The sequence below is a fragment of the Rutilus rutilus genome (assembly GCF_951802725.1).
Source record: "Rutilus rutilus genome assembly, chromosome: 4".
Taxonomy (NCBI): domain Eukaryota; kingdom Metazoa; phylum Chordata; class Actinopteri; order Cypriniformes; family Leuciscidae; genus Rutilus; species Rutilus rutilus.
This window is the reverse complement of record NC_140212.1, coordinates 6,747,635-6,772,405: the sequence shown is the minus strand read 5'-3', so window position 1 is coordinate 6,772,405 and position 24,771 is coordinate 6,747,635. Positions and strand designations below refer to the sequence as shown.

Below are 24,771 nucleotides of genomic sequence, written 5' to 3'. Positions count from 1 at the left end.
TTCATACAACAAAATATTCTGGGGGCCATTGTGAAAATTATCAAAAATACAGGCCGTGGCTGGCAATTTTTTTGAAAACGCTGGCGTGGAAAGAGTTAACATAACTTTTTCTATGAGCATGTATTAGAAAGCAAAATGTGTCAGTTTTGATTTCATGCTCACTTTAAAACGTTTTGCATTCTCTGAATGTAAAACTGCAACTGAAAACCTGATTAAACTTACTGTGCAGTCTGCAAATGCAGCTACACATAAGAATAATCAAATGATTATAATTCATATGAGTAATTTTAATACACAAGATCTTGTGGAGCATTGATGGCAAACGAATGTCAAATAAAAACTGCAGCATGGAAGATATAAAGCAGAAAAGGAAATGAGAAGCTCTAGATTTCTACTGCAGACAGAAATGGAGCATTGATGACTACAGACTTCACAAATCACAAATGAAACACCGCAAACTGTGATTTTGATCTGATCTTTAATCTCTTTGCTGGGATGTTCCTCTGTTTCAGAATGTGCCACAGCCTTTACATCTTCTTAAGGAAGAAACCTCACTACTGACCTCCGAGGAGATCGGCTGAGCCGGAGGAAGCACCGGCAGCGGAAGGAGGAGGAGCCAATGAAACGGCTGCCTCAGCGGCTGTGGGCGTGGCTGAGGAGTTGGAGTCTACGGCAAGGGTTGGGTCAGGAAGGAGAGTCTCTGAAGTAAGGGAACCCATTTCTGCATAGCCACGCCCCCAGCGGACCAATATAAACACAACGTAAATAAACAGATAACCAGGAAAGGAACCAAAGAAGAGGGCAAGAGCATAAGAGAGAGAGAGGGAGAGAGAGAGAGAAAGATTCTACTGAGCAAAGACTGAGGGATTGACACAGAGATGTAAATGGATTCTCACTCTAAAAGGGCTTCAGGAGACTAGGTTTGTCATATATAGGACTGTCATATGGTCATTTTAAATTTCCCAGATGAGCTATAACAAGTGTTCAAAATGTTTAATAAAATGCATGAGACATTTAACACATCAAATCACGTGAAAACACATCTAACATAAAATGGAAAGCCAACAACGCTTACCTGACCCCAGCAGATCTGATGTGTCAGGGGCCCATCAGAGACAGATAGAAAAAGAGATTATCAAATTAAGTCACGCATTCATTAAGAGTTTATAGTGAGAAATGTAAAACAGGCGCTTTAAGGTAGGAAGTTTGTGTGTTAAAGGTCTGGTTTTGGGTTTTGTTCTAGGAAGTCTGTCATTTTATTTTGGGTTTACGGCAATTTTGGTTTTGTCATGGAGCAATATTAAGTTAAAATAGCTGATGTCATTGAGACCACATTCATGGTTTAATCAGTCAGCCTGACGGTTTTCTTGCTGGATGACCTATTTCACTCTAAAATATGTCACATTACGGAAGTGAAATGGGTTGTGAATGCTTTTTCATGTTGATAAGATCAATTATGATCATAAATATTTTATGGTTTCATATTAAAGTAACCCAATTTGAGCACGCTGGCACATATACTCCAACATCTTTGAGTCAGACCTCAGCATAGCCATGCATCTGAGCTTACTCCTTCGGAAAGGTCATTTAAATTTTTTGGTTTGGTCTGGAAATTGACATGTTCACATACTGAGTATGTGTGTGTGTGTATGTGTTTGAACTGTACCTCCCCAAGATGTGGGAGCAGCTGATGCTCCTCCTGCAGAAGGTCCAGAGGAAGACAACGGGTCCAGATCCAGAAGAGAACTACGGTAAAATAGAGACACACACTTTTATAAACATATGAAAAAACTGTACGGTCAGATATTATCTTGTGTTCTGATTAGCATTTTATTCTAACAGGAAGTGAGGTTACATGGGTCACTCACTCAGTGGCAGTTTCGGCAGCTGGCGTGGCCTCGGAGCGTGGCGGCTCCAAAGTGGGGACGGCAGCAGCAGATTTGGCGGGAGTGGAGGTTGGAGACACATTATTGGTGGGTGATCCCTAAAACATAACACAGAGCTACAGGTTAAGCATATGTGTGTGAGATCCATGAACAAAATCAAAATGATAATCAAATTAAGTGCCCACTTACCTTTGTGGGTGACCTGAAGGACACAAACAGAGACATTGAGATGATTTTATATAAAAATAACAAAACTGATAAAAATGTTGATGAGATTATTTAAAACTTACTCACCCTTCCCTGAACAAACCATTGCAGGAGGAGGAAAAGAACATCAATTAGTATTAATATTTACTTAGTTAGAGACCTTCTATTTCTTATCCAAAGAGACGTACAGTACAGTAACTTCAGAGACAAGTGATTTCACCAAGTAAAATATTTCAACCAATCAGATATAAGGGACATTTTTAGAGTTTATGTCAAGTTTAGACATTTTCTACATTAGTAACATGCATCTACATTAGTGCTGTTCACCTATCATTTCACCTATGAGGTATAAGTTATGGGTAGGGTTAAGTTTAGGAGTAGGGAAAGGGTTAGGACTATGTTTTCGGACAGGAATGTTGTTTCAGGATCAACTTAACATGTTTTACTTGGCAAAATCACAGTGACCAGCCATGGTTATGTGCCCTACCCAGGCTTCTCTATTAAATCTAGCATGCAGCATTTGATTTACAAGTTCAGAGTCACTTCCTATCTGACATTTAAAGTGATTTAGAATGAGTTCAGGGGTCTCGTACCCTTTCTTCCCTTCTAGACTGTTCATATGTGTCTCCAGAGATTCCAGAATACTGGTGGGAGCCTGAGAACAGCAAAATAAAACACACACGCATGATGAGCAGTCCAAAAACCGTCAGAGCACATTTGATATCATTATCTCTCAAGGTTTCACAGCAAATTCAAACAATAAAACACCACATCAAAACCAGCTGGGAACCTTTACTCAAACCACTCCTCACAGCACTGCAAAATCAGCTCACTGCACAAACTGTGGGACGGAGCTGGACTTCAGTGCATTGCTTTACCCAGCTTCTGAACAAAAAGGCTAATCGCAATGTGACCTTTTCATTTTTGAGAGAAAGTCAAGCCACGTTTATTTATGTAACACTTTATACAATACAGAAAGAAAACAGAAAAATAACAGTGTTAATTTAGCAAAATTCATCCGTTTTGAAAACTTTAATTACAGCTAAAAAGAAGCTCTACGGAAGGCTCTTTTCTGCTAGTTTCAGAGTGGTCAGATCAATAGTATTTTATAGATATTATTAGCCTTTTAAGGACACCTTTTTGGTGAGGAAAGGCAGAAACACATTTTATATGAGTTCTTAATTTTTTTACAAAGAAATCCACTGGGTCCAAATATGCCTACTTCTGTACTATATAGTAGGCAAAAAAACAGTATGTGAGCCGAGTCCAAATACATAGTATTCATAAAAAAGCAGGCAAAAAGTAGACCTAGTACTTCCAAAGTGCTCATTCGATGGACACTTTACTATCCCATGCGGCCATGGTAAAAGCAATGCACTGAGATGCACACTGCGTCCCATATCAGTCAACATGGTTACCGGCTCTTCGTTGAAGCAGTCTTTAAAGGGACAGTCTTCATTGTCTGAATCTGCCATGTCGGCAACTACGCCTGGATGCAGACACTGAGAATTCCCATGGGAGGGTGATTTAATAATGATGCTTGCTTAGGATAGATGAAAAGCTCTTTCACACTCACACCAGCTTTACTTCATTATTTTAAAAGGAAGACAACCAGTGCTCTAAAGTTTGCATAATCCATTGACATCAAGGAATCAATACTTGACCTGACTCTTATATAAATTAAGAGCTACACTATAGTGACACGCCAATAAATGTGCAATATGACAGTCACTATGACAGAGTACAATAGTAACTTACATAAGAGATGTCAGGGATGTCATTCTTATCCACTCCTATTTGCTGCAACAGAAACGCAATAATCATATTCTAAGTGAATTGGTATTCTGTAAATATGTTTGACTTTAAATATCTCTTCTTCTGGCCTTACCTCAGCAATTTTCATGAACTCTGCAATTTTGGTCACCCGGGTCAGAAATTTCTTATAAATCTCCAGAGAATCCTTGCATTCAGACTTCTTCATTTTGAAATATTTCTCTGTAGAACCAAAAAAACAGATCACAGCCCATTGTTTAAGGATAGAAGATTTGGTTAACGCTTTACTTAAGGCTTTAGTTTATATATAATCAATGATGGGTAAGTTACTCTAAAAAAGTAATGAATTACTAGCTACTCATTACATCTTCAACAGTGTAATTACTAATTACTCTCTCAAAAAAGTATTGTATTACTTATTACTAATTACTTGAAATCCAATATCAACCTTGACCAGTTGAACAATAAAAGGATAGACATGAAATGCTCTTTTAATTCTTTCAAACAAATAATATAAAATTGCATACATTTATATTTCTGCATTAATTAAGCCTTGTAATGCAACTTATAATGCATTGTATTGTCATGAATAATTGTAATACAGTTATAATGTATTATAATACTCATCTATTAATTGAACACACCTTTAGAAAATATAATGCATTAAAACACACGACAAACAACCAATTGTAGATGTAACCAGATGTAACAAGGAATCTGCACATATTATAATGCATTTTAACTTTAAGGCTATAGTAAGATGTGTTCAGAGATTGAGATCATCTATATAGATTATCTATAAATTATTTATCACATGCCTAATAAATTGATGATGCCGTCATTGTAGGATGCAAAGAGCTTTATCAGATCCTTAAAGAGAAGCAAGAATGCTGCGTTTATGATGCCGTTGTTCAAGTCTTTAGGATGAACCTGGGGGGAGGACATTTAAAACATTATTGTGAAGAATGGAGTATAAAAAAAACTAATAATGATAAAGTACAAGAACAATCATTGAAATAAATACAATCTCAGTTAATGGGACGCAGGTCCCAGATGTTGTGGGAGATGTTACTCACGTCAAACTCCAGCAGTGTGTCCACTTGAGTCTGCAGGGCAGGCATGGCCTTCAAGAGCTTGTCAGGAGCCATAGTCCTCATCACACCCTCAGCTCTGAGTGCACACACACACACACACACACACAGGAGTAACAGTTCAGTGCATGTATTTGCTGATTCCTGAGAAACCATCCTTTCTTTCGCTCTAACTCAGAGATGACATTCCCTTTGTGATCTGTAAATGTAACAACTCTGGGAGAAAAGTCTGAAGCGTTTCTAACAACATCATGCTATCTAAAATGTACTCTGATGTAATATTGAATAACTTGGAGTAACTAGTGTCTAAATGTTGCCAATGTGGCCTTCTATTCCCAGAATCAATCGACATACCCCTTTTTAACTCGAGTGAAGTCGAAGGCCATCGCGCGGTAAGCATATGCCTTCTCATTCAAGTACCGGGCATATCGCCTGATGAATGTCGACATGTCATAGCCTTGGAGACAGAAAAGATATAAACAGCCTTAGCTATATCACATTTAATGGATCACACTTCAGATCACACTTCATGGAATTAGTAAACAAGTTAAGTTAGATGTTTATGTGACTTTATTCATTTAACTTATACGAACTCACCATGGGAGCCTGTTTTGTCAATAAAGTTGCTGAGATTAAACAGGGAAGTTCGGGAGGCCAAATACTGGATGAATCTCTGGAGGGATTTAATCAGGACAAATCATGAAACACACAGTATTTATTTTATTTTATTTTATTATTTTATTTTATTTGACCAAAATGCCTTATGAACTCTGAACTTAATAAAACATGCAGTTTTCTACGGAGCCCTTAAAGGGACATGATGGTGGAAAAAATATAGGATGGGAGAAAAAACATATTTCAATGCTTTTGCGTTCTCTCGCAAAAGTTTTGCGTTCCCCCAAGAAACTTTGCGTTTTGCTTGTGAAACTTGGAGTGCGTCTCAATCAGCTCCCCAGTTCAGTGGACAGGGCACTGATCAGGTAGTCAGCCATTTTAAGGGCTGACTCAATCCAAAATCTCAATTCAAAACCTTACAAGGTTCTGAAACGTGACTACTGAACTAGGGAGCTGATTGAGACACATCCTTAGTTTTATAGTAAATCAGTCATGTATCCCTCACCTCATTGCCGTCGATGCAGATGTGGTGCATTTTATTGCATTTTTATAGCATATTCTCAAAACGTGTAATGAACTCTAAACTTGATAAAAGCAAATGCAGTCCTGCATGCAGTTTTCTTCTCTTATGCCAAAAGAAACTAGTAAACACATCTGTAAGATTGAGTTTAAACTTGATAAAAAGTTTAAAACAGTAATTTATTGCTTCACCTCATTGCCGTAGATGCTGATGTGGTGAGTCGTGGTTAGAGCTTTGAACACGACTATCCAGCTGGCGTTAGTGGATCTCTCGAATAGTGTGTCAGCCATCTGAGGGATGTTCACGTTTGTCTCGTTGGTGGCTGAGATCAGATCTGCACACAAAACACACGCACATTTACCACCACAGCGCTACGTACTGCAATGTGGATGAAGAGTTTTATGATTGTTAATATCAGCAGACAGATTCTTTAAGAGGGAAAATTCATAACATGCAATTGCATTTAGAAGCAGGAAACAGCCCCCACAGAGACAAACAACATCATGCCTGTGCAATTTTCCTGCATGTAAAAACATACTGCCATCAGCTATCACCCTGTAGCTCAAGAATGGTTGCCCACTGAAGCCAAGCAGGGTTGAGCCTGGTCAGTACCTGGATGGGAGACCTCATGGGAAAACTAGGGTGCTGCTCACACTGTGGTCTGTATGGGTCCTAACCATAGACTGTAAAAAAAATATGGACGTAGTGTTTCTGAAGAGCATTTTTGAAGCCCAAAGTTGGCGGAGACAGTCGTTGTCATCTTGGCTGCGCATCACTCTCGGATAACAGAAAGTGGGCAAAGAGGCGGGACGTGGGTGGAACTGAGGTGCCTGGTTGCCAGCAGACAAACGGCTAGTAGTGACAGCAGCGACAATCCACCTGTCACTCAAGTGGCCACGCCCTTAATTATGCAGAACTTTAAGGCTTAATTTAATTTAAACGGATGAGTTATAAAATTTAAAAAAAAAAACTCACAGTTGTCATGAAGGGCAAAATTAGCTATATAGACCAAAACCAATTTTTGTACCAGGCTGTAAACACATTTTTTCCTGCTGCAAAGTTGGGCATTTTAACATGGGGGATTTATGGAATTGACTCCCTTTTGGAGCCAAAAAAAAGCACCATCCTTCGGATGAGAATTTAAACCAAGGTGTCCAATTCACGTTCATACAGACAGTATTCGAAACGCTACTGTAAATTGCTGTTTGAACGGGACATTTTGAGGCTTGCACCTTATTGTCAATCCCAAAAACTGACAGAGTGACCGTAGCGTAATTTCCAACGACACACAAAGTAGAACTTTCAGACTGAATATCAGTTTTCAGTCTCAAGCAACTACTGAAAAAGTAGCAAATTTTACCCTCAAAAAAGATTTTATAAAGAAATAAAACTTGTTTTGGGACCATTAAGATTTCTTGCATTATGACATTGTCCCTAAATACTTTATACTAATTTTACTTATTTCTCAGTGATAATTCTCATTACATTCCCAATACTGTAATGCAAGAAAACTGGAATCAGCATGAATTAAAGGCACTTATAATTTAAATGATGCATCATTCTTTCGTTGGGAAATCTGGTGGAAAATGTGTTTAACTGTCATGAAAATAATATAACAAATGCAAAACAAATCCCAATAATCCTAATACAGGATTGATTTTCTTTAAACAAAATTTAAGTTATTTTTGTTTCTTTGGGAGTGCAATATGTCCCTGGCATTCTCTGGACAGACTTCCCGACAGGAGATCGTCTTAAATTCCATATAACGTTGTGCTCAGGGTGCCAATATGTTAGTCATGGCTGCTAGAGAGCACACTGCAGTGGAGTTAAGAAGCCAAGAATAGTCCAGATTAGAACACACTGAGATATAGTGTGAGTTGCGTTACTTACCACTAGTGCAATTTGTTGCTATGTAACATCACTATATATTGAAGTATATGGCATAGCAGTCCCTGTTTTGGGAGTCTGTATATATAGGTTATGAATATGTGAGCAGGTGCAGCTCATTGGGATTATGGAATTGCTCACGTGACTGGATTACAGACAGTGTAAATACAGACACATTGCAAACACACACACGCACCATATGTGTGAACACATGACTAAACTCTACCAATCAGTTGCTTTGGTCTCTTAACTACATGATGCAAGATCATACAAATCAATCCAAACAAATGCATCTAAAAAAAGACAGTGATAGCTTTGATATTTAAATACTATTCTATGAAGCAGCACAACAACATTGACAGAAAAGACCACATTAAACTAACAATCTGCGACTTTCTTGCAGTCTTGCGACTTTAAATTCAAAGCAAATGCTGCCTCTGTATTGGTATGAAGACCCTTTCGTGCAAACTGATACCATGTCATCATGATGTCACTGACTCACCCCTCCCCCTTCCCCAATAATCTACTTCAGTTTCCATGACAACCTCACCACCACCCCTCACGCCTTCCAATTCAACAGACAAATGGCTGGAGTTAACTCAACAAACACATCTCTTGTCACAAAACACCTGATAGTACTAAAGTAAAACAAGTTTGTGTCTGTAGACAGGCCAACAATGCTAAACCTTGCCAAGACAAAGCGGATTTATGAATCTATGGATTTCTGGAGTGCCTGTGAAATCACACATGTGATTCCCTGATGAAGGGATTGCTGATATTAACACACAACAAGATTCCCCAGCATGCATACCAGTGTCCTCACCTTTGGCTTTGTAAATAATACATGCATGCTTTGGCTGATCGATTTATAATTCAGAAGGCCTTCTCCTGCAGGACACAGAGCTCGAGGGCGACACGAAGATGCTTTTGTAGCCTCTCCGTCTTGTCTAAATGCAGTTGATTTCCTTCTGTCTTCTCTTTTACTGTCTCTCCCTCTCAGTTCCAGACCACACCACCCACATAAAGACACTTCAGGGTATGTTCTGTGCTGTCAGTTAAATGCAATCAGCTACACACACTGACACGCTTCTTAGAATATAAGCTCCTTATATTACATGCACCCTAAAAGGCAGGTTTTCCACTGACAGAATTGCAACTAGTAGCAAACAACCTCATTGAGTACAAGCCATGCATATACACAGCCTCGTTATTCTACGCATTGGACTGTGCTGTGGTGCTGAAGTGGACAGCGCCAGGTCTGAGTGAGACTGAACACGTTGAGGAATGAGGGTGAGTCAAAAAATGTCTCACTTACAATCCAGGTGCTTCTTCTTGGGCGCCATCACCTCGTGCGTGGTGGCTTTGCAAACGGCACGAGCCACCTCGGATCCGGTGAGCTGGTACTGCGCCGCGGCGATGCGATCCGTCAGAGTCTGTCCCGACATTTTCTCCCGGTAGCGTCGACAACCACCTCAAGAATCAACTTCAGGGGGAAGGACAGTCGAAATGCATATGATATTCGCCGACAAAAAATGAGACGGAATCCAAGGTGGCTCTACAGAAACTGACAATGTCGATTTTTCCTTTTGGTTTCCAACCAGAGCGCCTGAAATGACGTATTCAAAAGCACAAAAATATATGTTTGAAGTTTATTTCTAAAATTTGGTCGATGTAGGCGTCTATGCATGGGTTGGTTTCAGCACCATGGATAATGCTCCTATTACGTAACGCCCTACGCCGAGCTATTTTCTGGCTCTTGTGGGAAATAAATAATCAAAATAATACGGTAAACTGTCACCTTTGATTAGTATATGTATTTAAAAAAAACCTAAAAAACATCAAACCGAAATGACGGCGCGTTTTACGTTGAACCGGATCTTTTTTCAATGGAATGAATTAAATAAACGCACAAAAACGAGCTGAAAAAAACGTTCCGTTGATTAATCCTCTACCTATAAACCTGTTCGGGATTCCGGAGCCTCGGTATTATTCGGTCAAAGCCCGTGTGTCCTTCCCGTCCTGTCGGATGATGATGGTGATGATGACGTGTCTTTTTCAAGCCTTTTCAAGGGCGAGAGTATGAAGACAAGTAATTGTTCACGTTTCACTGATATATCGTGTAGATCTTGGATATTTAGTTGCTTATTTTTCTGGTAATGAAGGTTAAGGTCCTGCCTTTTCGGTTGTCGGTGGACCTGGTCAGGTGACGCATAACGGGCTCTTAAAGGGAAGCGGCGTCAAGCTGTCACGCGCCTTTAAGGGGTCTGTGCGCGTTCATGGTTCATCTGTCTGCATTCTGCTCCCTGAGCACAGAGGTACTTTCTCTGTCACGAGCTTTAAGTGAAATTAGCGGAATGGAGGAGAGTCACACACTTATTACACGTTTGGACTTTATTGTGTTATTGTGTATTGTGTGCTCTGTGAACAGGCTACATAAGCTATGTAGGCTACCTTTCCTATATTTCGTCAAGCTACTACACCTCTAGTGACTGAATGCAATGAAAACAGCAGCTTCATCATTCGGTTCACTAGGTGGAGACACTTCAACACTATTGATTCCCCCACCCCCCTATTTTTAGAACAAAGGTTTTCAACTTTTCAACTGCCACAACAATTTAATTTATCTACTGTACTTATTCACCAAGGAGACAACAGTGTCAGGGAAAAGCAAGACTGATATAAAATTATGTCCACTTTAAACAATCCTTTGAGTATTTTTATTAGCTAGGCTATATATTGAACAACTAGTTTAACATTTTAGCGTTTTAAACATGATTTGAATGTAAATGATTATAAAAGCATGATTGACATTTAAATATGTCATGGAACGTTCTCATAACTTTGGCTAACGTTCTAGTAAGGTTCTCTGAAAGTTATGAACAAACCTTCTTCCAGGAACTTTAAAGGAATAGTTCACCCAAAAGTGAATTTTTTTTTTTTATCATTTACTTCATTTTTACCCTCAAGTTGTTCCAAAACCAAAAGAAGATATTTTGAAGATTGTTGGTAACTACAGTTGACGTCACCCATTGACTTCCATAGTATTTTCTTCCTACTGTATATATATATATATATATATATATATATATAGTGTGTGTGTGTGTTTCACCTTTTATATAAAATAAAATAAAATCTTCTGCGAGATTATGATATAAAATATTTTCTGCTGTCACCAGCACTTATGAGAGTGTCAGCATGCTGTTCAAGATCATTTTGAATGAGAATTGTGTGATGCCAGCTGTATTAAAATATTTATTATTAAAAGACCATACCTATATTTGTGATTTATTAACTGGGACATTTTAATTCTGAATTCTTTTTCTGTTAGAGAGAAAAATGCACAGCTTCTTTTCAGACTTTAAAGGCACCGTGAAATCAAAATGGACAGTACTCTTTTTTTTGTGTGTGGAATATTGCGGTATTTATTATAAATGATTTATGAGTGTAGGCCTACATAATTGTTTTTAAATTAATGTGCCCTCGTAATCTTTATTCAAAATATCTTCCTCTCCCTCTTGCAGCAGCAACATCTCTTCTCTTCTCTGATGACATGTTTATTGGCGTGAGGGCAGGACAACCTGTCACTCACATGAGATCGACCAATAGCAAATCCAATAATTTCTTGATGGAAAAAAGTCCCACCCTAAATTTTTTCTTGTTCGAAAAGTTATTTCACTCAGATATATGTCACAATCAGGAAGAAAAGACTACCATAACTTCCGCTTCCGTTTCGTGAAGTTAGTCATGACCCATTTTAACCAATATGTTTATTTTTTTATCATTTCAGTACTGCAAAGCCCCATTCACTTTTCATCTGAGCAACCCCTTTCCTCACTTTCTGCTGACGCAGTTGCTTCAGAAGGTCGGCTGGGGTCATGTGTCTCTTTACTTCTGTCCTTCAGTTCCTCAAACATTCTACTACAGTGCCTGATGCTTTGCTTCAGCTCCCGCAATTCTCTTTGAACTCCCTCCAGGATGTCAAGTTTTGACAGTTTCCTGTCAATCGAGGCCAGATGTCCCTGAGCGTTCTCATTGATGCCTGAACTCTCACAGTTGATTGTTGTCATGCTGCTGCATTTCTCCTGCCACACCATCTCAAAATAAGAATCTATGAATGCCTCCAGCTCCTCAATGTTACTGTCACCCCATTGGTCAATTAGGTTCTGCAGGCTCTCTGACTGGACAAAATCCATAAAGGCTCTTTCTTTTGCAGTTTGAGCTGTGCAAGGTGTATTGCTGTGGTAATATGGAAGGGCTGGCCTACAAAACCTTTCCTCCTGTGATTCATTCCTGAATAATCGTTGTACATTCACTGGTTGCTCAGTTGGTGAAACATGGCGCACAGCAAGAGACCCTGTTTCAGGTCCATCTGTCCTATTCACACCAATCCATGATTCATTTGGGTGAAACCATTCTGAGCTGTTGAGCACCACTACTAGTCCTCGATGAAAGTTTCTGGGTAACGAGGTCCGACATAATCGGACACTCCTGCAAGCCAGTGATTCATTTTCATTTTGAAAAGGGCTGGAATCGGTGATGGTAATTCTCGGATCACTGGATGTAGAGATCCCAAACATTTGATGCTCTCCTGGAATGTCAGTGTCACCTGATATAAAAAGAGTTACAAACACTTTAAACATACAATACCAGAATCAAGCAAATATATAAACCTAAATGACTTAAATGCAGTAATACTATATGCAATAATCTATGGAAGCTTGAAGAAAAATATGTTGCGAGGTGTTAACTCAAAATTGTGAGATATAAACTTTCGATTGCAAGTTATAAAAGTCAGAATTGAGAGATATAAACTCGTAATCGTGAGAAAAAGAGCCACACTTGTGAGATTAAAGTCGCAATTACTTTTTTTTTCCAGTGGTGAAAACAAGCTTCCATAATGAACTCACCATGATGGATGTTTGTAGAGCTTCTAAGAAGGGTTTGCGATTCCCCAATCTGTATCCTGCTTTTGAACCTCAATTCGCCATGTACTAGAGGTCGTTTAATGTTCCCTTGATTTTCTGCACTGTTTAGTACCTGCTCTAACACCATCTCTTCTATCTTCTGCATCAGTTCTGCGACCTGAGTGCCATTGTCCTTGATCTTGTTGTTGAAAACCTGGTATATATTTCCGCATTTCTCCACCAGTGTCTGAAGTGCATCTCCTTCACTTTCAATGTACTGCTCCACGCTAACATCACCGAGCCAGTCTCCATTCGTGAACAACACAATGGTGCTGCTCCATACTTTCCCTCCCAGAACATGCAGATGGTCCTGAGCTGCTTTCAGGTTTTTTTGCGTAAATGAGGAACTGGCATTGACAACCAGCAGGAGGATGCAGATCCCACTGGCTAAACCAGAAACCCAGTCATGGAGAAGTTTCCTGCTGAACTCTGCATTATCTGGATACTCAGTTGTCCAGCCTGTTGTGTCACTGACCTCAACCTTTGTCTCGTTGAACATAACCGTGCCTCTAATGGGTTTTTGGCTGTCAGCCTCTTGTCCATCATTACCCAAAATGCAGCATGCAGATGATGTCTTACCAGAGTGCTTGCCGCCCAGGAGGAAAACTCTTATGGCTGAGGGCAATCGCACCTGATCTGTTAAGAGAAAGAAAACAAATCTTAAAGGGTAAGTTCTGTCATCATTTACTCACCCTCATGTTGTTCCAAACCCATAAGACTTAGAAATATATTTTTAATGAAATTAGATTCTCAAATCAGTTTCTGTCCCTCGATTAAAAGTCCAGCATGCAACCAAAACTTTGAAGATCCAAAAAAGGTCATAAAGGCATTGTTTAACGAAGTCTGACAGATTTAATTTAGGGGTTTACTTGACTTCATTTATTCATATGGATTAGTTTTAAGATTCCTTTATGATCTTTTTTGGATCTTTGTGGATTTTTGGATGTTTTAGTTGCAAAACCTTTCAGGTTTCATAAACAATATCTTAATTTGTGTTTCAAATTTTAACCAAAGTCTTATGAGTTTGAATGAGGGTGAACTTTTTTGATAAAAAAAATCAATACATCATCAATCCTTCTTCTAAAATGCATTTTTGTCTTACCCTGATTCACTATGGTAAGCGCCTATTATAAGTGGCAAACACAGAACAGAGGAGAGGAGAGCGTGACAGAGCTCATAACAAAACCAGAATCAACATCGGCTTGGCTTTTCAGAGATGGCGAGAACTGAGGGATTTGAAATGTTGTAAAAGTGACACGGAGATGGCGTTTTTATTACTCATCAAGTGAGTATTTTATTGAACAGAACAGATAAATCGCCATATGCGGCTCTCTAACAGAGTTCATTGTAAAGCATAATCTATTGCAAAAGGTAATTTAATTACAAGTTGTTGCGCTGTGCTGGAATTTATTTTCAAGGAAGTACCATGTCTATTAATGGGTATAGCTACAGTAACGTCTTCAGCTAGTCAGCTTGAGATCCATCTAAACACAGTCACAGAGACTGAAGCACAACCAGAACAATGTTCTTTAGCAAAATGCCTGCAGAGACCAAAGTTGCATAGTGTACATTTGATTCATACTCAAATTTTGTATCAGAGTCTAATTTATTAGATGATTCTGGAAGAAAAGGTTCTTGACTTACTCTTAAAAGCTCTCAAGCTTTCTCTTCGTCTCAGCACATTTTCACGCCGCAGCTTTGCCATGTCTTCCTGTACTTTCCGTTTTCTCTCAATCTCTTTAAAAAGACTCTCATCTGTTTGAAAGTGTCTCATGCTATTTCCTGCTGTCATCTCCTTTATCTTCTCCAGTAACTCTGTTGTCTGGGACTTATTCCCAAGGCTTTTGTTGTTTAGCACATGGTAGCGGTCTCCACATCTCTCCACGAGCCACTGGAGGGCCTTTCCTTCGCTTTCAATGTACTGCTCAATGGTTGTGTCACCAAGCCAGTCACCAAAGGTGAACAGCACTATAGCGTGATTCCAGACGTCCTTACCAACAAGCTCTACATGCTCTTCAATGGCTCTCCTGTAGACCTCTGTGAATGACCTGTCCAACCGCACCACCAAAAGGAAAGCATGGGGACCGGGTGGACACAAATAAACACTGTTGACAATTTCTTGTTTGTCAAAAGCTGAAGAATCCTGGGTAAAGTAGTTCATCCACCAGCCAGGTGTGTCCACCACTGTGACCTCTCTTTCCAACATTTTGAACGTTTTCTTCATGCACCGCGTGGTCCGCTTCTTTGCTGTAAAACTTAGGTCACTTCCTGCTGCTAGAATGCTGTTTCCTGTCAAGCTCTTCCCTGAGCCCTTTGCTCCAAGCAGGACGAGTCTTATGTTATGGTGATGAGATGAGTGCGCTGAAGGGAGGAAGAAAAACAATTAAGCTTTACAATAAAATGCATATGATAAAATACTAGTGTAAAGTCACATTTGTTTATATAGCACTTGATACAAATACTAAACAGTGTTAATGTTGTAACATGCATACATTTTAAAGGTTCTCTCAAAGTTATGACATTATTAATAACATATTTTAATAACTTAACATGAACATTAGCGAAACGTTCTTAGAACGTATTTTACATGTTAGTTTGGTTGCAAAGTTAGTGTCATTACCCAGCTCAATTTAGTTTCCTGCATCCTACAGTGTCAGACAGTGCAGTTAAATCGATAATATTACGTAATTGTCTTTTAATGGCACATTTATTGTTTTAGTGTACCTTATCTTAAAACTCACCCTTCAGAGTCGATCTCTGCTTCTGTATCTTCATCAGTCTCTGATGAGCCTTGAGCTCCACTTCCTTCTTCCTATCCTCTATCTCCTGTAACGCCTTTACATCCATTTCAAAATGTTGTCTTTCATTTTCTGCAACCATCTTGTCGATTTTCCCCATCAGTTCCATTACTTGGGTGGCATTGCATGTTTTCTGGGTATCAAGAACATGAAACCTGCCACTGCATTTCTTCAGGAGCCACTGGAGGGGTTTACCTGATGCCTGAACATGATCCTCAAATGATTTATTTTCGGAGTTTTTGCTTTTTGTGAACAGCACCAGAACGTGACTCCAAACCTTTTCTCTGAAGAGCTCAAGATGCTTTTCTACGGCTCTCCTCCGCTTTTCTATGAACACAGAATCTGTTTTCACCACCAGGAGAAAGACATGAGGCCCTGGGAGACTCAGACAGACGCTGTGTCTGATTTCTCTCCTGACCAGCTCTGGTGTGTCTTGTGCTGAGAAGTCACACCACCAACCTGGGGTATCCACCACCGCCACACTTCTCCCTTGTACTTCGGCTTTTCTTTTTAGGCAAGTGGTCCGTTCATGGAGGACAAACTCTTCTTGGTTTAAGATAGCATTTCCCACTAAGCTCTTTCCAGAATTTCGGCCTCCAAGTAGGATGATCCTCAACTCGAACAGATGCTGCACATTCCCTTGATTAAGAGACAAGTGTGATATATTTTCAGTGTTTTAGATTACAAGACATTATATTGTTCAGAGCTCAGGTTAATACCCAGCTAACAGGGATGTTCTTAGAACTTTAGTTAACATTCTGGCGAGGTCCTCTTAAAAGTCATGAACAAACATTCTTCAAATAACTTTAATAGAATTATCTGATCTTCAAAAACATTATCTTTGAACATTTTATAACTTATTGGGAGCAATAGCAAAACATTCTTGGAACATATTGTTGTCATGCCAGTCCTGGCATCTTCCAAAATGCACATGTTATGCAGTGCTTCTATTGTCCTCAAGTCTTTGCAGATTAATAATTCAAGAAAAAGACAAGACTGTGAGACATGAAGTTAAAATATAACCTCAAATTACACATCGAAGTGTGCAAAGTTTATAAAGACATACCCAATATGAGCCACAGCTGTAACTTGCACTTCTAAATCACATCTAAAAGATACAAATACTGACTCAAATGGTGAGTACTTACAGTACCATGGTATAAATATAAAAACCTGTGTGGTACATGAATCACTCCCCCTCTCCCCAATAACCGGTAATGATTGTGAACATTGTCTGTGAGGACATTTGTAAATAAATATTAAGAAATTTTAAACAAAACTTACTTTGATCCCGTGAAGTTCCTTTTAGAGCCATAACAGGTCATGAAGGTGTTTTATATATTTAATAAAAAAACAGTTTTTTTGTAGTTTTCCAGTGGAAATGGACAACACAAGTGAATCATCGTTAGGTGTGTTTTGGAACAAGTGTAATGTCAACCTTTTCCATGGGTCCAAAGTTTATACTGTAATAAACCAATCCCTAAAGTGAAATACCACAATGCCACTCCCTCAGAGCCATATACTTTTGAGGTTATGCTTAGTTTCTGTTTAATCAGATCTCTCCCCAATATGTTTTTCTTGCTCTTTATTATTAAAATGGGTGATGAAAAAGAAATATGAAAGCTATTCCATTGTAGAACTATTGCATTTATTATTGTTACTGTCAGGATATCATGATATCATGAATTTACTAATCGAACTGTAGTTTTATCTTTGTTATGTTACATTTTTGTCGTTGTTTGTGTTTGTTTCAGAGAGACTGATCACAGAGAGAAGGGCAACGTTCACAACAGTTAAAGCTTAAACCAAATACCACAAACAATCAGCAAATCTGAGTGTCCTCATCAAGCGAGTGACGAAATACAATACAAACAGAAAAACACAGATAAGCAGCTTGATCATGCACTCCATGAGACAAGAGGTCAAGAAACTGAGGGAAAGCAACAAAAAATCAGAGGTGATGATGAAGACAGGAGATATTCATATGAAGAGACCAGGAAAGGCTGCAAGGGAAATAACCAGAAACTTGAGGGGAGAATCAGAGAGGAAAGCAGGAGTAGTTCATGGCACACTTGCGTCTACAAAACAAAACACATTGATTAAGTGGACAGAATGGACACTGACGGTGAGACAAGGTTTAAACTCCAGAGATTTTCATTAATCTACATGTATGCCGACTTATTGTGTAGACTGACGGTTTTGTTCTCAAAAAAAAAAAAAAAAAAAAACTTTTTCTCTTTCCTCAAAGACCCCATGAAGGACCAGTAGGCTGTAGTAGGTATACATCTTGCAATAAACCATGATGTGCTACTAACTAGTCAGTTGCAAGATGCATTAAAGAAGGGACATTCTCATTCTAAAGAGCATTTTATTGAACAATAATCTTTGTAGTGCAGGATGAGCCATCAACATTTTTGGTCCATTTGTTTTGGTATGCTATATAGCGTATTGCATTGCATGGGATCTTTTTTGTATTCCTTTCTGAGCATAAAATATAGCCTACTTTATCTTTTTTTCTAAGATAATTTTAAACAATATTTAAACCTATATTCTGTTAATCCCGTTTAATCAAATTAAGTGATTAAGTTTAATTGTACATAAATATACTTGTTTTAAGTTTGCTTCTAATGTACTGGAAAACTACATGCAAATCAAGATAATGGCCAGATTTTTCTAGTTATCATCCATAATATAATTTCAAATCTGCTCCCGAGCCGTTCCCTCACTTCTTCGCGCCATCAGCACACCGGAAATTGTCATCGCCCCCATTTCCCCCTGGTGACTGTCACTTCCGTATGATCGTATTAAGCAACACGCCGCTGCGCGACATACTCACGTACACACACAATAAAGTCCAAACTGCTCTTAAAAACCGGATTTACCACACCGAAATGCATATCAAAACAGGTAAGTGTCGTCTTTAAATTGTATTTGGCTTGATTTGGATGTTAAAGTGCGGGAGTGTTTTGCAATATGAAGTTAACGTTAAGTTGTTTGTGCTCGAGCGGGACGAGACTTATGAAACTTTTGTTTCTGGATCTTTCCGAGGTCACTAACATCTTTCTTTGTTGTCGCTCAGATTTTTAATGATCTGAAATAAAATCAGTGGCTGTTATTTAATCTGACGCTTCGGGTTTGTTCTGCTGAAGGCGGTTGTTATGGGCGCTAAACATCCAAACATAAGCGGCCTGCTGTTAGCGTTAGCAATGTCGACACACTTAAACATTCAAACGTTTATAATGATATTGTGAAAAATATTTAACGATATAATAGTGGGTTAGACTTACAAACGCGTTTATTTAGTTCATTTAGACTATACCAAATGTGTGCCAATGACTGCGTGTTAGTGTCGTTTCTAGACCAGTGCTGTAAAAAAATCGTGTATCCAAACCGTCACTATCATCTGTAATGAGATGTTATTAATAAACGCTTCGTTGGAGATATTTTACTGAGCTGTCCTGGTTTCTCCGGTTAGTCCTCTCCGAGTTTGCAGATGTGTGAAGGAGGCGACGGATAGAAATTTCCAGTTACTTCTTGCTACGGCTCACTGATTCAAGACTCATTACTTTGCTTGGGGAATTTGTTTGCTTTCCTCCCATGCATTGTTTTTAACATTTATATATTACACCATAACACAGTTATTAATGTAATGGAAATGGTTAGGGTTTGATTTGATCAAATGAACATTAGATTAAAACTCAAGATTTTGGACAACTGAATATGTTTCCCAACAGTTTCGTGATTGAATAATTGGATTTGATTTATTCTTTAGGTACTTGGGAGTCAAGCAATGCAGTGTGCGAGTCCGACCCCTTGTGTGATCCGGCTGTCCTAGTGTCACCCCCTAAATCAGAACCACAGATCCGAAACCGTCGCCTCTCTCCCGGCTCTGGCAGCTGCGGTGGGGGAGGAGGGGGCTGTTCCTCTGGGATGGATAAACGTCAAGCCTCACCAAGTAGCCTGGAAGGTTCTCTTAACGGGGTGGGCCACACCCAGACCTTCACATCGAGCCGCGACAGAGAGCGTCGCACCCAGAATAAAGCAAGAAGCTTTCGACGAGACGGCCCGAGAGCGGGGCCACGTTCAGATGAGAGACACTCCAGAACCGGTCTGAAAGAACGATGGGTGGACAACAGCTTGTCTTTGCTTAAACCTCCACCTGCTTTCCCTGTGAAAGACAGCCCTGCCAAACTGCAGCCGGCCGTCAGCTACGCCTCCAAGGTGAAGGCAGGAGGAGGTTCTGTTGGGGCGGCAGAAGAGCCACCTGGTATCGGGGTTTTGCTGCAGAACCAGTGGGGACTGAGTTTCATCAGCGATGGCCCGGAAGCAGATGTTCCCCAGGAGAAGAGTCCGGTTGTCCATCCAGTAGCTGGAGAGGTTACTGTTAAACCCTCAGAGTCTCTGCCCGGTCAGGTCCAGAGAGGCTCTGAGAGTTCGGAGGAGCTGCTGCTTAGCTGTCGCCACCTGGAAGAAGCCTTGGAGTATCACACACAAGGTAAGACCATATAGTTGCGGTTGCACAAGGCATTAAGGTTTGTCTAACCACACTATGCTTTATCTCACTGATTTTTTTCTTTTAATCCACAGAATGGAACGCAATATTATGGAAACAAAAACAAGGTTGGTGTCTTTATTTTCGTTTAGTGGTCGACCGATATCATTTTTTTGACGGCCAATGCTGATACCTTATAGAGCAGTGATTTTATCTATCTATCTATCTATCTATCTATCTATCTATCTATCTATCTATCTATCTATATATATATATATATATATATATATATATATATATATATATATATATATATATATATATATATACACACACACAAATTTATATGCATACAGTGGTCAACATTTGAAGTGGATCAAAAAAGTTCATCAAAGTTGTCCTAAGACAGGAATGGGTATTGTTCAAAATTCATGTGTAACTGATGAACTTTTGAGGTTTTGATCCACTTCAAATGTTATATATATTTGTTTCTCACTGTTTGAAGATAACATTTGCATAACAGCTCAAAAGAGTTGTATTCAGGTGGACTTGATGATAGATAAATCTATAAAATAAACTTTTATACTTTATATGGTAACTTCTTGATTCTGTAATCCTACTATAGTATTAGTAATAAACAAAGAAATTGTAAAAAAAATGTATAAAACACAAGTAAACATTGTAACCAACTGTGCACTCAGTAATCTGGTAATATATTTTCTAAATTAGAGACAGGTAATGTTAATTTTATGCACAGCACACAGTGAATATGACATGAATTGGAGTGGCCAACTGGATATAGTGCAGCATAATTTGAAATCAAGGGTTTAAAGTTTGCCCATCGTGCGTCCACAGTGAAGCTGAACTCTCTTCTCCACATCCAACACACATGAACCAACCATTTCACACAGTTAATGTTTTTATGCAGTCTTCAAATTCAGAGTTTGCAACATTTGTAAAATGTTTATTAGATTTTCAAAAGCTTGTTTAAATCATATAATTGTGTATTTGCTGAAACGGTGGGTGATTAAGTATTACAGCATTTGCCTCTGTTACTAATTATAGAAAATAATGGAAGGTTAGACTTTTTGCATATAACATCTACTTTCTTTGTCTAACAGTTCTTTATAATAATGAATTGTACAGAACTGTTAGACAGACAGACAGTAAACTAATGAAAACTGGAGCTAAGACACTGTCAAAGTAAAAGTGCCACTTCCGACACATCAGCAAAACAGAAAACGTACCTGCCAATGCCAGAAATTATAAATGCCAAATATTGGCCGATTTGGTTGGTTATATCGGTTGACCACTATTATTAATATCCATGAAAGAGCAGAATGACTTTTTTTAGACTGTCATTAACAGACTCTTTGTTTTTCAGACCCTGGAAAGGTTGTTTGGTACAAGAACGCCCTGGAGTCGCCCGCCTAGCACACACTAACACAGCTTCACAAACACACACATACGAGACATGCCCCGCACTCAGGTTATCGCCCCCTCAACATTTCTACCGAGACACTTTGGACTTGTTCCCCTTTGAAGATCGATGTCTTGGACTTCTCGGTTGCCTTACAACAGAGTCTGCCTCAGGCGCAGAGTCCCTCTGCATACCTCTGTCATTTTATTGGTGGAGGATTGTCTCTTTTAAGGAAAAAAAAGCGTTATCAAGCTGCAATTTTATTTCATTGAACTGCAGTTTTACAGTTAAGAAATCCCTTTTATTCCTCCATTGTTCCTACTTGTGTGCGAGTGGTTAAGTCAAGCACTTTCTGACCTGTAGTTGAACACGTCATCCCTTTCTCTAAAGACTGAGCTTGTTTTTAGAACCAAATCCAGAATGTCTTTTTCATCAGTCTTCCCTCCCACAATAATCCCTTTCTTCCCACAAAAATTGTTCTCATGAAGTTTACAGAGGTGCAGCTGGCACGTTATGGCAGCACCTTCAAATGTCTATTGGTCTTAATGCTGTTTTTTAATATATATATTTCACCCAGATTGAATGTCGGTCATGAATCCTAATAGGAATCCGTTGCTGTGTATGACCTCCTTTTTTTTTTTTCTTTTTTTTTTTTTAGAAACATACAAATAATTTACACTGGAAGGTGTTCAGAGATTTAATCGAACAGTGTTGCATAATAAAAATGAATAAACTTGTTAAAATATTTCATGGTCTTCTGGTTTTTGTACAACCCAGAAATGTATCTCAAATAAAAAGATGGATATTTAGTATTTCAGGAATCCATTTGTATTTATAAACCGCTTGTCTGCATGGGGTGTAATATAAAGTGATGAACCAAAACATTATGACCACCTGCCTAATATGTTGTTGGTCCTCCGCGTGCTGCGAAAACCACTCTGACCCGTCGAGGCGTGGACTCTACACATCCCTGAAGGTGTCCTGTGTTTCTGGCACCAAGACTTAAGCAGCAGATCCTTCAAGTCCTGTAGGTTGCGAGGTGGAGCTGCTGTGCATCGAACTTGTTGCTCCTGCACATCCCACAGTAGGGAAATTTGAAGGCCAGGGCAACGTCTTGAACTCTTAATCATGTTCCTCAAACCATTCCTGAACAATGTGTGCAGAGTGCATTATCCTGCTGAAAGAGGCCACTTCCACCAGGAACACCGTCGTCATGAAAGGTTTTACCTGGTCTGCAACAATGTTTAGGTATTTGGCATGTGTCAAATTTACATCCACATGAATGGCCATGGTTTCCCAGCAGAACATTGCCCAGTGCATTAAACTCCCTCCACTGGCTTGTTGTCGTACCACAATGCATCATGGTGCCATCACTTCTCCAGGTAGACAGCATACACGGCCGTCCACGTGATGTAAAAGAAACGGGACTCATCGGACCTGGCAACCTTTTTTCCACTGCTCCAAGGCCTAGCTCTGATGTTTGCATACCAATTGTAGGTGCTTTGGACGGTGGACAGGGGTCATCATCGGTCTGTGTGAGTTTTGATAAAATTCCTCCCATAACCTTCACTAAAATTTTGTGTGACTTGTGCCACAGTAGACTTTCTGTTGGCTTTGACCAGACGGGATAGCCTTAGTTGCCCTCGTGCATCGATGAGCCTTGGGCGCCCAACACTCACCGGTTTGTGGTTTGTCCCTCCTTGGAACACTGTTGGTAAATTCTTACCACTACTGACTGGGAGAAACCCAGTCGCCTTGCTGTTTCATACTCTGACCCAGTCGCCTTGCCATAACAATATGGCCCTTGTCAAAGTCACTCAGATCTTTATTCCTGCCCATCTCCAGTATCCAACATGTTGATTACAAGAACTGATTGTTTGCTTACCATCTAATCTACCCAGACTTTAATATGTGGCCTTGTTTGGAGATGATCAACAATATTCACTTCACCTGCTATGACTGGTCATAATGTTTTGGGTCTGCATTAAATAATCTTGGATTAACATTTTTGCTGATTCACCACCACCACCAATCTTTAATGATGCCATATTGTCCATTGCCCAATGTTATTGATGCATGATTGTAAGTACAATGCTTTTGTACAGCACTTTACATCATGTTTTCAAAAGATTTGAGCTGTAGGTCAATGTTTTTACAAAAATATTAGAAAAAAATTCCTTTCTTCAACTGGGATATATAATGCCCTACAGTACGTGCACTTATGTGTACTTTCAGTGTACTTCCCAAAGAAAGTACTGGTAATATAAGGTAACTACATGGGTTAAGTTTAGGTTTATGGGTAGGTTTAGGGTTGGTACCTAGTTATAACCCAGTTAATAGCCGCTTTCCGACCAAGTAGTTCTAGGAACTGTCCACTTCTAAACAGTTCTAAGAACTACTCTCCCCTAAACTCGGTTTTGCTGTTTGCGTTCGCACTGGCCAAGTGGCCATAGGAACTGGTAGGAGGAGTAAGGGAGTGACGCAGGCACGGTGACTTTTATTTTGACGGCGCGACGGACCTTTATTTTGGCGGCGCTGAGAACGCCAGAGCAAACAATGCTCGCATTCTCTGTGTTTATTAGTTAGCAATCTGTCTAACAGTACAGTTTAATATGTTATTAGATAGAACTGTAATAGAAAGTAGACAGTATATGAAAAAAAGGTTATTAGCCTATGTGGTTGATGTCCAGTGTTGCTAGCTGTGCAGATAAACATAATCATGTTTGGCTTGCATGGTCCCCTCAAAGTTGCGTTGGATTTTCTCTTCAGCATAAAGGTTTAGAGACCCATCTATCACTGTTTTCCATGTTTGTATAGTTAGTTTATGGAGTAAATATATAGGCTATAATCTGTGTGTTTACATTCTAGCTGTTTTGAAAATGGCGGGTGCTGGTGTTCCGCGTGCGTTCGGTCATCAGCGTACACTAACGTCACGGATAGTTCCTATAGTGCTGGTTTAGACCCTACTCTGAAGTAGGACCCAAATTAGTTCCTACAAATGGAGTTCCTAGAACTAAAATCGTTCCTAGTTCCTGCGGTGCGAACACGCCGACATCCGGGTACTTTAGCCAATAGTTCTAGGAACTGTGAAAAGGTTCCTCCGGTCGGAAAGCGGCTA

General features: G+C 39.5%; 3 protein-coding genes across 4 annotated transcripts in view; 1 reads left to right on the top strand and 2 right to left on the bottom strand.

Moving 5' to 3' along the window:
- The window catches only part of LOC311288898 (clathrin coat assembly protein AP180), a 20,961-nt gene extending 10,742 nt beyond the window's left edge, over nucleotides 1–10,219 (bottom strand). The window contains exons 1-13 of the mRNA XM_084406539.1: nucleotides 9,295–10,219; nucleotides 6,284–6,426; nucleotides 5,555–5,630; nucleotides 5,312–5,414; nucleotides 4,943–5,036; nucleotides 4,685–4,796; nucleotides 3,982–4,088; nucleotides 3,852–3,893; nucleotides 2,668–2,748; nucleotides 1,869–1,984; nucleotides 1,667–1,746; nucleotides 1,076–1,090; nucleotides 563–721 (exon numbers count right to left, since the gene is read on the bottom strand). Of these exons, the coding sequence (XP_084262665.1) occupies nucleotides 563–721; nucleotides 1,076–1,090; nucleotides 1,667–1,746; nucleotides 1,869–1,984; nucleotides 2,668–2,748; nucleotides 3,852–3,893; nucleotides 3,982–4,088; nucleotides 4,685–4,796; nucleotides 4,943–5,036; nucleotides 5,312–5,414; nucleotides 5,555–5,630; nucleotides 6,284–6,426; nucleotides 9,295–9,424 (1,258 nt within the window). The 5' untranslated portion in view covers nucleotides 9,425–10,219. The remainder of the gene's footprint in view (nucleotides 1–562; nucleotides 722–1,075; nucleotides 1,091–1,666; nucleotides 1,747–1,868; nucleotides 1,985–2,667; nucleotides 2,749–3,851; nucleotides 3,894–3,981; nucleotides 4,089–4,684; nucleotides 4,797–4,942; nucleotides 5,037–5,311; nucleotides 5,415–5,554; nucleotides 5,631–6,283; nucleotides 6,427–9,294) is intronic.
- LOC311288890 (uncharacterized protein) lies at nucleotides 1,846–24,771 on the top strand. 2 transcript variants are annotated; one of them, XM_084406531.1, is made up of 5 exons: nucleotides 1,846–1,973; nucleotides 17,496–17,866; nucleotides 19,514–20,236; nucleotides 20,329–20,361; nucleotides 21,618–24,771. In XM_084406531.1, the coding sequence occupies exons 2-5, from the start codon at nucleotides 17,854–17,856 to the stop codon at nucleotides 21,665–21,667; spliced, it is 819 nt and encodes a 272-aa protein (XP_084262657.1). In that variant the 5' UTR covers nucleotides 1,846–1,973; nucleotides 17,496–17,853; the 3' UTR covers nucleotides 21,668–24,771. The 2 variants fall into 2 exon arrangements, with proteins under 2 accessions (XP_084262657.1, XP_084262656.1); XM_084406530.1 differs by lacking the exons at nucleotides 1,846–1,973; nucleotides 17,496–17,866 and adding an exon at nucleotides 18,495–18,648.
- On the bottom strand, nucleotides 11,381–17,164 carry LOC311288875 (GTPase IMAP family member 8). Its single transcript, XM_084406507.1, has 5 exons — nucleotides 17,026–17,164; nucleotides 15,685–16,380; nucleotides 14,588–15,304; nucleotides 12,887–13,579; nucleotides 11,381–12,585 (listed from the first exon to the last, which is right to left on the bottom strand). Exons 1-5 carry the CDS (start codon nucleotides 17,054–17,056, stop codon nucleotides 11,783–11,785), a joined length of 2,940 nt encoding a protein of 979 aa, XP_084262633.1. The 5' UTR covers nucleotides 17,057–17,164; the 3' UTR covers nucleotides 11,381–11,782.

Bases quoted from the DNA above. Each gene is read 5' to 3' on its own strand.
- LOC311288890 (XM_084406530.1), top strand. From the start codon at position 18,537: ATGATCGTATTAAGCAACACGCCGCTGCGCGACATACTCACGTACACA. The intron at 18,649-19,513 runs GTAAGTGTCGTC...TTTATTCTTTAG, and splicing joins CGAAATGCATATCAAAACAG to GTACTTGGGAGTCAAGCAAT. The intron at 20,237-20,328 runs GTAAGACCATAT...TTTAATCCACAG, and splicing joins CTTGGAGTATCACACACAAG to AATGGAACGCAATATTATGG.
- LOC311288875 (XM_084406507.1), bottom strand. From the start codon at position 17,056: ATGGCTCTAAAAGGAACTTCACGGGATCAAA. The intron at 15,305-15,684 runs GTGAGTTTTAAG...TCCTCCCTTCAG, and splicing joins GCAGAGATCGACTCTGAAGG to CGCACTCATCTCATCACCAT. The intron at 12,586-12,886 runs GTGAGTTCATTA...TTTTTATATCAG, and splicing joins CTCTACAAACATCCATCATG to GTGACACTGACATTCCAGGA.